The sequence below is a fragment of the Cetorhinus maximus genome, chromosome 6 (assembly GCF_964194155.1).
Source record: "Cetorhinus maximus chromosome 6, sCetMax3.hap1.1, whole genome shotgun sequence".
Taxonomy (NCBI): Eukaryota; Metazoa; Chordata; class Chondrichthyes; order Lamniformes; family Cetorhinidae; genus Cetorhinus; species Cetorhinus maximus.
In genome coordinates this window covers 37576936-37589398 of record NC_135884.1, presented here as the reverse complement: position 1 = coordinate 37589398, position 12463 = coordinate 37576936, and the positions used below count along the sequence as shown (strand labels likewise).

Sequence of the window (12463 nt, the reverse complement as noted above, 5' to 3'; positions counted from 1 at the left end):
AGAGGGACAGGCAGGGGTGGAGGGTCCTGGATGGGTGTTGGTGTTGATGAGTTGTTGGAGCTTGCATCCCTTTGCACTTGAAAGAAAGAGACAAAGTTTCTTGTTGAGGTGTCGGATGAGACGAAGAATAAAATGAAATTGGGGGCACGCGCAGCCTCGAAAAAGGGTGCGGCGGTGCTGCTGGAGGGAGATGTCGAGTGTGTTCATATGACGGCGCATGGCACTGAGTGTGGATCTCAGAATGCGACGAGAACAGCAGTCCGAGGAGCGTTGTATGTCCCAGAGATACCTGTAATCCTGGGTGGGTTCGAAACATGAGTGATGGAACTTCAGTTGAAATCCACGTGGGGTAAGTCAGAGACGGAGACAGTCACTGAGGAAGGAAATATGGCTGTGAAAGTGGGTTTTAGTAAACACCTTGTCAAACATCAGGAAAGAAATGGAAAGCAATGAAGGCGATGATTACTTCGGTGCTGCTTCATGCTCTCGTCTGGACCTGGAAAAATTTATTGATTTTGCTTCCAATTTCCACCCCTCCATCATTTTCACATGGTCCATCTCTGACACTTCCCTTCCCTTCCTTGACCTCTCTATCTCAATTTCTGTTGATAGACTGTCCACCAATATCCATTACAAGCCTACCGACTCTCACAGCTACCTCAACTACAGCTTCTCACACCCCGCTTCCTGTAAGGACTCCATCCCATTCTCTCAATTTCTTCGCCTCCATCGCATCGATTCTGATGATGCCACTTTCAAAAACAGTTCCTCTGACATGTCTTCCTTCTTCCTTAACCGAGGTTTTCCACCCACGGTGGTTGACAGGGCCCTCAACCGTGTCCGGCCCGTCTCCCGCGCATCCGCCCTCACACCTTCCTCTCCCTCCCAGAAAAATGATAGGGTCCCCCTTGTCCTCACTTATCACCCCACTAGCCTCCGCATTCAAAGGATCATCCCCCGCCATTTCCGCCAACTCCAGCATGATCCCACCACCAAACATCTTCCCTTCACCCCCCCGACGGCATTCCGCAGGGATCGTTCGTTCTGGGACACCCTGGTCCACTCCTCCACCACCGCCTACACCTCAACCCCCTCCCATGACACCTTCCCAGGCAATCGCAGAAGGTGCAACACCTGCCCCTTTACTTCCCCTCTCCTCACCGTCTAAGGGCCCAAACACTCCTTTCAAATGAAGCAGCATTTCACTTGCACTTCCCTTAATTTAGTCGACTGCATTCGTTGCTCCCAATGCAGTTTCCTCTACATTGGAGAGACCAAACACAGATTGGGTGACCGCTTTGCAGAACACCTTTGGTCTGTCCGCAAGCATTACCCAGACCTCCCTGTCACTGGCCATTTCAACACTCCACCCTGCTCTCATGCCCACATGCCCTTCCTTGGCCTGCTGCATTGTTCCAGTGAAACTCAACGCAAACTGGAGGAACAGCACCTCATCTTCCAGCCTTTACAGCCTTCCGGACTGAATATTGAGTTCAACAATTTTAGATCATGAACTCTCTCCTCCATCCCCACCCCCTTTCCGATCCTCCCCTTTTTTTCCAATAATTTATATAATTTTTCTTTTCCCACGTATTTCCATTATTTTTAAATGTATTTCCATCCATTGTTTTATCTCTACCTTTTAGCCTTTTTCGATTCCTTCACCCCACCCCACCCCCACTAGGGCTATCTGTACCTTGCTTGTCCTGCTTTCTACCCTTAATTAGCACATTCCTTAGATAATATCACCACCTTCAACACCTCTTTGGCCTTTTGTCTGTGACATCTTTTGGTTATCTCCACCTATCACTGGCCCTCTATCCAGCTCTACTTGTCCCACCCTCCCTTAAACCAGCTTATATTTCACCTCTCTTCTATTTTTACTTAGTTCTGTTGAAGGGTCATTCGGACGCGAAACGTTAACTGTGTTCCTCTCCGCAGATGCTGCCAGACCTGCTGAGTTTTTCCAGGTATTTTTGTTTTTGTTTGGATTTCCAGCATCCGCAGTTTTTGCTTTTATCTTAGCGGAGTTCTCCTGATGTTTTGGCTAACATTAATCCTCCAACCTGTAACAGATAGTTTGTTTGTTTATTTAATTGTTATTTGTGGGATCTGACTGTATGCAAATTGGCTGCCACATTTTCTATGTTAAAACAGTGGCTGCATTTCAAGAAGCACCCCAGTGGCCATAAAGTGCTTTCAGACATCTTGAGGTTGTGAGAGGCACATGATAAATCTCTTTACTTCATCCAATTTGCCTTTCTTTCCTTATAGTTTTACCCCACAGTATTACTGTTTTCATTTCTATATCTTACTGAGCTCATTCTTCTAGTTCTTAGCATTTCAAACAATTATTAAATACTTTTTTATGGACCTTAGGACACTGAGGATTTACCACTTCTCAAAGGTTTGAAGCATTACTGTGTCCTTTCCATTATCTATGCTTTCTCTCCTTAGAAAGCTGCTGGCCCTCTTGTAGATTTGTGCAGCCTTTCTGTTCATATTGCTGACTTGATTGCTTTCTTCTTTCATTTGTATATTGATTCCTGTGGACCTTTACTGCACACCGTCACTTTTTTCTTCTTGAACTTCAACTTTAGGTTCCTTAATGCATCTTGTGTGACTGGCCTTTCCAACAATTCCTGTAGTTTTCTGAGACAAAAGCAGTGTGTCCCAGAAACACTCAGCAGACCTGGGGAGAGAGAAACTGAGTTAACATTAAGAGTCCAATATGACTTCTTCAGAACTGTAGTTTTCTCTTGTCTTTAGCTTTGAATATGAAATTGCCTGTACACCTCAAATTATTAAACTATCCTTTTCCAATTTTCAACTTGTGTGTTCCCTTTATTTTGCATGGATACTGAACAGGTGATGGAGAAAATCCATCCTCAGACAAGTTTTTCCATTCTGAATTCTTCTAAGAGTCCTTTTGGTATGTCGCTGGTTTACTTTGTTGTAGATATTCTTAACAAGTGGGCAATGCTTTAGGAGAAATCCGTCCCTTGTATTGCCTTGCTTAGTCCAGCAATTCTGCATCCAGCTCCAGTACTCTCACTACCACATAAACTCGAGTTGGGTGACACAAAACAGACCAAAATCTGAACCTGAGGCCTTCATGGACTAAATGTGGCCTTTAAAAAAGTCTAACCTTTTCAACTGATCCAAGAAGTTTGAAATAATAGATTAATTAAAAAATACAGATGTCTTGTTGTTTACAGGAAAGTATCTCCAATGTAAATTAATGGTTAGGGTGCATTCAGATATAAATGAGAGACCTGAACTCATTTGTAATTCATTTTTGACCATCTGTTCTTTTGTATAATACATACAAAAGGAGACTATTTCCCCCCTTTGTTTTCCTTCATGAAAAATGTATGTCATTGCACCAGGGTGAGCTGACTACAGGAATGAGGAGAATGCAATGAAGAACAATAGTTATGTGGTGTCGCAGGTATAAAAAACACAAAAGATGTCTTTTAGAGACCCAGAATGAGCAAGACGACAATCTACATTTTCTAACACGAGAGTATGCAGCTCTCAGAAAAAAAAGATTAAGCCTTTTCTCATGATGTTAGATATTTTGAAGTATTGCATAACTCATGACTCTGTGGCTGAAAAAATAGGTTCTGTAGTGCCGATAGTTTTGTCACTATGGGTGCTGTTTTGGCACTAAAATGAAGACAGCATTTTAAATGGTGTCTGTGCTGCATGAGCATACATGTGCAGTGCAGTCAGCACCTAAATTCATCTTGTTCATCAGTTGTCATCTATTGCTGATTGGCTGACAGCAGCACTGCCATTTTTGACCTCACCTTTCCAGCTAATGCCCTGTCTTATATACACATAGCTGAACATGTATACAGCAGCATTAAGGACCCACCAGTGCTATTTAAAAGGATCAACAGCTTGGCGGTTAGTTGCTGATTAATTTCTACTAGTTCTGTCTGCGTTTGGCGAGTTGCCGAGCAAGTTAAGGCTGCTGAACTAGACGAAATGGTGCGGCACGTGGAGAAGTTCTTAATTTAATGGGTTCTGGTCAGAGCACTTTTCAGCTATAGGTGCTATAGACCTTCCCTCTTCTGATCAGTGTGAGGGAGAGATGAAGCAGAGGTATCAAAGAAGAGGACAGGCTGCTTGCAGAGGGAGGAGTGGGTTGAAGGGCTCTCAGCAGGAGCCCTTATCCATCTAGGGCCTTCGGGGAGCATTTTTTTTACCTCAGCCTCATTCGAGGGAATGTGTGCATTGTCTCCGGATAAAATCAACAAGTAAAACAGAAAGTTCTGTAAAATCACAGCAGGTCTGGCAGCAGCTGTGGAGAGAGAAAAGGAATGAACATGTCAAGTCCAATAGGACTTATTTGGAACTGTAGAGGTAAACAACTAGTTTGACCGTAGCTAAATTACTACATACAGTTCTGGTCACTGCATTACAGGAAGGATGTGATCACACTTTAGAGGATACAGAGGAGATTTATGAGGATGTCGCCAGGGATTGAGAGTTTTAGCTATGAGAAGGTATTGCATAGGCTGGGGTTATTTTCTTTTGAACAGAGAATGTTTAATTGAGATGTATAAAATTATGAGGAGCCTAGATAGAGTGGATAGGAAGGTCCAATTTCCCTTAGCAGAGAGGGCAAGACATGGGACACAGGTTTAACATAATTGGTAGAAGGATTAGAAGAGAGTTGAGAAACCTTTTCGCCCAGAGGGTGCCTGAAAGACCCTGTGCTATGTCTGCATCACTAATGCAATACTACCTTAAAGTGCAGATTCTCTAATTGGGCTGGAGGCAAGCTTGGTGCCTGATTAGTAACATTGGGCACTGCTAAGAGGCAGAAACTGACTCTTGAGCGCAATGTTCACAGGCAGATGACCACTACTACTGGGCTAACCGTTGCCTTGCAGAATAGAGCAGGCAGGAGATCACAGGGCCAGGAGCCTCATGGCGCAGGCAAGCGGCCAAATGGTCAATGGTATTCAACCCATTCTGTATGGATAACCCTTTTTCCAACAATTTTACTTCAGCAGAAACAGCACCTAATGGTTCCCCATATTGCTCCCAGCAGCTGTGCACCAGACTGTTTGCTTTTCCTGACCTGTGATGGCGCGTTCCGGAGGCACAGATTGACACGCCATCTGGGAGTGCTAGTTTCAAAGCACACGTTCACGAGACTTACTCACCACCGGCAATTGAAAATCAAGGCCAATGCTTCGGTTCATATTAATTTGTGAGATTGAGTCAAAAGAAAAGACTAGACACCTGATTTTAATTTGGGACAGGATTCCCAAGTGGTGGTTCAATCGCGCTAGCAGCCTGGCAGTTTCTTGAACCAAGTGATCGTTGCTTAATTGTGACCTACATTGTGCTCGTTCACAATCTATTTAACTGAGAAAGGTATTTATTATCAGGCCTGATCCTGAACAGATCCTCATCTGTAGGTGTGCACCCTTTTGAACAGGATATTGATGAGGAGTAGGAACTTAGGTTGATGCAGCAAGCCCCTGCCCCAAATGCTCCCACCCTCAATTCTCTCCTTTGTCCATTCTCTGTGTGTTGTAAGTTTGTTGATCACTAATGTTATGTGGACTTTTCTTTTGCTTGCTGAACCACTGAGATTTCTTCACTTTTCTCACCTATCTATTATCTGACCTCTTGCTCTCTTTGTGTTGGGAGGACAGCTAAACAGTACTTACCTTGTGTGTATCATTATTTATTCTTGAGCAGTGAGAGACATTATGCAACAGCAGTTACATTTTGACACAACTGACACTTAATCAGGTTTTCCTTTGAAACACAGGAAGTAACGTTGATTGCCCAATAATCCTGTCACTGCAAGGAAGAGGCTTGCCTGTACTCTATTCCCCACGCCCTGTGAAAATTCTGTCTGTAAACCTGTATATGTATATAAGTTGCAGCATTTATGTGGCTATAACAAAACAAACATCAAAATATTCAAGAGGGATATTATTCTTAGCTGTGAAATAATTTTGGTGAACTTTCAAGTTTTTTTCTTTAATGCTTGTTGAATTGAGGTCAGGGAATGAAGAATGTTGCATGTGACCCTGGGAAGAATAAGTGAATCTTAGTTGAAAGTTTAATGCATCTCTTGATGAACATTTGTTAAAAATGGTAGAACAAAAAATAGCTGGGTTTAAACCCACATTTCCCAGAAATGGCCAGTAATATGGCTTTCATTTTGCATGGAAATTGGAGGAAAAAGCTTAAGTGATCTTGGTTGAACAACAATAACAACAACTTTCATTTATATAGCACCTCTTAAGTAGTAAAATGTTCTAAGGTGCTTCACAGGAGCAACAAAATTTGACACCAAACCACATGAAAAGATATTAAGACAGGTGACCAAAAGCCTGGTCAAAGAAGTAGATTTTAATGAGCATTTTAAAGTAGGGAAGTTTAGGGAGGGAATTCCAGAGCTTAGGACCTATGCTGAAGGTATAGCTATGAATAATGGAGCAAAGGTAATCGGGATGCTGAAGAGGCCAGAATTGGAGGAGGGCAAGATTTCAGAGGGTGGTAGAGCTGGATGGCATTGCAGAGATAGGAATGGCAAAGCCATAGAGGGATTTGAAAACAATAATTTGAACTTGAAAATTGAGGCATTGGTGACTGGTGAAGGAGCATAGGGGTGATGGGTGCAAGGTATGAGCTTGGCTAGGAGAACGTTGGAATAGTTGAGTCCAGAGTTTATAGAAAAGCATGGACAAAGGTTCCAGCAGCAGATGAGAGACACTGAGAGGTTGTTTCCACTGTCTGGGGAATCTAGAACTCAGAGACAGTCTCAGGATAAGGGAGCGATTATTTAGCACTGGGATGAGGAGACATTTCTTCATGCGAAAGGTTGTGAATCTTTGGAATTCTATACCCCAGAGGGTGATGGATGTTCCATTGTTGAATATATTTAAGGCTAAGGTAGGGAGATCTTTAGTCTTTCAGGGAATCAAGGGATATGGGGAGCAGACGGGAAAATGGAGTTGAGGTAGAAGATCAGCAATGATTGCATTGAATAGCAGAAGAGGTTCTTGGGGCTGTATGGTCTACTGTTTCTTATGTTCTTGTGTGCGAGGCAGAGGGTGCAAATGGTGATTTAATGGAAGTGGAAGTAGGCACTTTTTTAGTGGACCATATTTCCTTCTGATATAGAGAATCAGCCACACTCGTCAAGATCATGTACAGATCTGAGTTACCTCTGTTCTATTTCCTATTAAGTTCAGTTTTAATCCTACCAGGAAAGGGATAATTAATTGAAATTCAACAAAAATGTTCATCAGTTTCCTGATGTTTATCAAATGTCAACATTTAGTTTTAAGGGGCATGCGTTTTTAATGTAAACTAATAAAAGAGTAGCGCGGGCTACCTCTGTAGTTAGTAATCAGTAGTATGGAGATAGGGTTTGAAATGAAAGCCCACATGTAGTTTCTGCTGAGTCCCTTTGTGAATAAATATAATGTTTTCCACCTAAAAAGTGTCTGCTGATCAACTCTGTCTATAGTACCAACTCGGCCACCACTTACAACAAGCATGCGACGAGGAATCACAAGATCCAACAGAATGAAGAATGAAGAACTGCAAAAATATTTATGAAGTTTCTTGGATGTATTTTTGCAGTGTTACAGATGTGTTTTTGAAACAGTTGTGAGCACCAAGCCATTAGCATTACTTAGTGCATTGTATAAAACAAGTTATTTTATATGCAGGTTGCAGTTCCTGGAGTTTCAGGTGATATTCAAATGAGCTTGTTAAATGGCATGGCACACTGAAGGGCAATGCACTGTTTTGAACTGTAGCAGCAGAAAATTCTGGGTTCTCTTGTTCCAGAGGGAAAGCCCTTCCTTTGAATATTCTTCCATCTTCTCAAAAGAACTGGATTTATTGATATTTTTGGCTAACGCAACTTGAAATATGATCATATAGCCAATGGACAAACTTTTCTAACAGTCAGTAAACAAAGTAAATTAAGAATTTTTATGTTTTAAGCATTAACCTAAATACTTTCATCCAAAATATTTCAGGATATAGTTGCTGCATCATCATTAAAAAAAAATCGCCAATCAAGTTTTAAAGCATTTTTTAAAAATTGTCACTGGCAAGACTAGCATTGTTGCTCATCCCTGATTGTCTTTGAGAAGGTGGTGGTGAGCTATCTTCATGTAGGTATACCTACAGTGCTGTTAGGCAGGGAGTTCCAAGATTTTGATCCAGTGACAGTGAAGGAACAGTGATATAACTCCAAGTCAGGATGGTGCGTACTTTGGAGGGGAACTTGCAGGTTGTGGTGTTCCCATGCCTCTGCTGTCCTTGTCCTTCTAGGTGGTAGAGCTCATATATTTGGAAGGCGCTGTTGAAGGAGTTTGTTGAGTTGCTGCATTTAACTTTTTGGATGGTACACACTGTTGCCTCTGTGCGCCAGTGTGGAGGAAAGGAATGTTTGAAATAGTGGATCGGTTGTCAATCAAGAAGGCTGCTTTGTCCTTGACTATGTCAAGCTTCTCAAGTGTTGTTTGAGCCACAATCATCCAGGCAAATGGAGAGTATTTCATAATACTCCCAATGTGTACCTTGTAGATGATGGGCAGGTTTTGGACAATCAGGAGGTGAGTTATAGCTCCAGAGTTTCCAGTATATGACCTGCCCTTATATCCACAGTATTTATAAGACTAGTCCAGTTAAATTTCAGATTAATGGTAGCCCTCAGGATGTTAATGGTGAGGGTTCAGCAATGGTCATTGCCATTGCATGTCAAAGAAAAATGGTTAGATTCTCTCTTCTTAGAGATAATCATTGCCTAGCACTTGTGTGGCACAAATGTTACTTGCCACTTATCAGCCCAAGCCTGAATGTTGTTCAGGTGTTTCTGCATATGGGCAGGACTGCTTCAGTATCTGAGGAATCGCGAATGATGAACATTGTGCAATCATCAGTGAACATCCCCACTTTTGACCTTATGTTGGAGAGAAGGTAATTGATGAAGCAGTTGAAGATGATTGGGTTTAGGACACTACTCTGAGGAACTCCTACAGTGATGTCCTGGGACTGAGATGAATGTCATAAGATGATTGACCTGACCCAATGAACATGAGATGTTTGGCCTCCAACACCCACAGCTGTCTTCCTCTGTGCTCAGCATGACTCTAAACAGTAGAGAGTTTTGCCCCTGATTTTCACTGACTTCAATTTTGCTAGGGCTCCTTGCTGCCACACTTGATCAAATGCTGTCTTGATGTCAAGGGCATTCACTTTCGCCCCACCTCACCTTGTTCCATGCATCTTTAAAATGGATAAGTCAAGCCTTTAGTTTATAACTTAAAAGTTCACTCTTCTGATGTCTGGAAATAAATACAATCATTTGAAGATTCTGATCGTGGGTCAGTGTACAATCACAATAAATATAATTCTCCTGGACCTTGCGTGTGGGGTTTGGGGAGGAGCCTGCCCATGTTCCCGATAGCTGCCCCGCAGGAACTTAACGCTGGGAGACTTCTGCCCCAACCTCGGGAGGAAATCCCAATAGGATGGCCAACTGCACCAGCTGGGAGAAGTGGTCACTGCTGGGACTATAAGCAGTCTCACCACATTGAGGAGTCCAGATGAGTTTGAGGTTGGGGGTCTCAGCAGGGAGTATGAAGGGTTTGGGGGCTGGGTTCAAGCGGGGTGGAGTTAATGCAAGGGGTGACCTTGGTATTTCCGATGATGGGCACAGGAGCCTCACAAAGGAGGCCCCTGGCCCCCTTGCCCTTCACCAGCCCACTCAGCTAAAGCTGCCGGGCTTCCTGCAAGGCATGGGCCGCCTCCCCGCTGTGGGTAAAATACAGGTAGAGATGGGATAGAGCCCTTCTTAAGAGCCTCAATAGGCCCAAGGGTGGGCAGGCTGCCCCACGTCTCCCCTGGGCCCCATAAAATTTCTGACGGGCGGGGGGTGGGTGGGTAGATGGCAGGAAGGCCACTCATAGTGGTCCCTGCCTTCAAATTCACAGGAGGGAGCATCAAATCCATCCTGTGATTGCCAAAATTTCCAGATTTCCTCACTGACTGAAGTTCTCACATAGCTGTAACAATGGCAGTTTCAGTACCTAACTTTGGATTTGTACTAACTTGTGCAGATTTTTCCACCACATTTTAAGCATGTTGTAATTTCCAGTCTGGGTTGGTGAGGGTGTTGCTCCTGCCCAACCATTTGTATATGGTCCTTTAAATAATCAGTTGAGCACCTGTGAAAGTACACATGGGTAAATAGATGATATGAGCTCAGAATTGATTATTTTTCTCTGTTGGAGGGGTGTAAGGGCTCAGGGTCCATTTCCTTTGCAGTAGCGGGCCCTGCTGAATTCCAATGCTGGAAAAAGTGTCATTGTTTTCTCAGTGGGGAAGCATATCATACTGTCTTCTCAAGGCAGTGGAAGGGAGAGTTGCCATTTTGTCCTATATCGGGGTCTGGAAGAGACAAGAGTTACTTCTCAGCAGTGGGAGATGGTGGGGTCAGGCCAGAGTTGTTTCTTAGTGGGTGGGGGCTAACAGGGAGGTAGGTTGGTTGTGGGGGTCATTGGTGAGCTGCTTATATGTGGATTATGGAGACAACTCCTGGATTGTGGGGGTCAGGAGGGAGGGTTTGGTGATGGTAGGTTTATTCAGAATGGATTACAGTGCTTGCACAATTGTGAAGAATTTGTTTTATGAGTGGTTTGCTTGATGGAAATTTAAATACAGTTACCTAAAGAGTATTTGCACTTCTGATTTAAATTTGTCCCCAAATATTATTCTCTTTTTTTTCCAGAAGACTCTGAATTTATCTGAAATATATCATGGCCACTCTCAGATTTGGACAACATATCATCAAGTCCTCTGTGGTTTTTCTACAAACGGAACTATCTTTTGCATTAGTGAATAGGAAACCAGTGGTCCCTGGACGTATCCTTTTAAAGCAGAGCTTTAACTTCACGCTTTTCATAGTGACGGGTGGTTCATGATGGCTCAGTTGGTGGTGAATCTTGACCAGGTAAGCTATTGTCTTTAATGGCTAGATTGTATAGAGAAAACAGCCCCATACATAAGTCATTGAAATGTTACATGTCCTTGTAATGTGGTAGACTTTTGAATTTATTGCTTAGCAACATCTTCAGTTGATAGGTCAAAGCACAGATGCCTTGAAAGGAAAAATTAGATGAATTTAAAACAGCATACTGTATTAAAACTTAGATGTTCAAGAAATACTAATGATTATTTTCACCTCTTGATCAAATTATCAGCAAGACATGAAATGTTTCATTTACTCAGTTTATTCATTATTTTTAAGTGTTCCTATATTCCTGTCTTTGTTAGTACCACTTTGTTGAATGATTATTATCAAAACCCACGACTGTAATATCTCACTTCCTTTGGTTTGCTACAACAATATCTCATCTTTAGTTCTCATATAATTGTTGATCTTGGTGATTTGTAACCACTGGCTCTGAATTGTTATGATAGCTTCTTTTTTCCATTTATATTTCATGCTACCACTCCACAAAGCAAAACAGATCTAATCACAATTTGCTGCAGCAAACTGTTCAAGCATGCGAGGTATCCGTTAAAAGAAAGTCATGCTACTGACCATAATTCATGTCTCTGCACTCTTAAATCATTCTTTTATCTACATCTATATTTGGTAACAGAAGCCCTACCACTACATATGGCAGTGTTGGTGCAATTTGATTCACAATCTTGCTTGCTTAACACTAAGTAATATTTTGGCTATCAATGAGAGTTCACCAGTTACAAGTGCATGAGTAGGGTGGAAGAGAGCTTGATGATATGGGGATCAGTGTTATCCAAACGTTGACTGTACAATTTCTGAGATAGAAGAGTTAACCACTCTGTTTGAAAATGATACTATTCTGGTACAAAGTCAATGTTAGTACCTTTTCAGTAAATTGGCAAACAATACCTTGCCTGAAGAGTTTGAAACATGGAATGTATCAGCTAAAGCTAAATGGATTCCAGTACATAAAGAAAACTTGAGAAAACCTAACATTATGAATATGCTGATCTCCTGTGATACAGCTTAGGGTGAGCTAGGGGATCTGCTGTTCTATGTTACCAGAAACATTATACGATGAAACGTGATTCTCAGGCACAGTTAGCAGCCAAATAAAATGATATATCTTCCTGTCATTGTCAGCTTCCTTCCGTCTCTCATTCTTTTGTGGTTGCATATAATAACACCACTATTCCTGTGGCCATAATGGAGATGATTGGGCGATTCGCCCATCAATCATGCTCGGAGACTGCACTGTTGTAACTGAGTGGGATTGATTTTACACATCTAATTTGTATGCAACTGTCTTCCATTCATTGCATTTGGCTGGAAAAATCGTTGTGCTTTTATTGGGAGGAGTTGCTTTAGTTTTGTTCATGAACTGTATTTTCTGTATTTTGTAGAAAACTTAAATAAACTATGTTGGCAGTTTGA

The 12463-nt window shown here is 42.3% G+C and overlaps 1 protein-coding gene across 6 annotated transcripts in view; it reads left to right on the top strand.

The window, feature by feature from the left end:
* fhit (fragile histidine triad diadenosine triphosphatase) overlaps nt 1–12463 on the top strand; it is a 1241405-nt gene that overhangs the window by 362129 nt on the left and 866813 nt on the right. For 4 of the 6 annotated variants that reach the window (XM_078543627.1, XM_078543626.1, XM_078543630.1 and 1 more), the window contains one exon: nt 10790–10923. In XM_078543627.1, the coding sequence (XP_078399753.1) occupies nt 10818–10923 (106 nt within the window). In that variant the 5' untranslated portion in view covers nt 10790–10817. The remainder of the gene's footprint in view (nt 1–10789; nt 10924–12463) is intronic. The other 2 variants (XM_078543628.1, XM_078543629.1) reach the window with 1 other exon arrangement.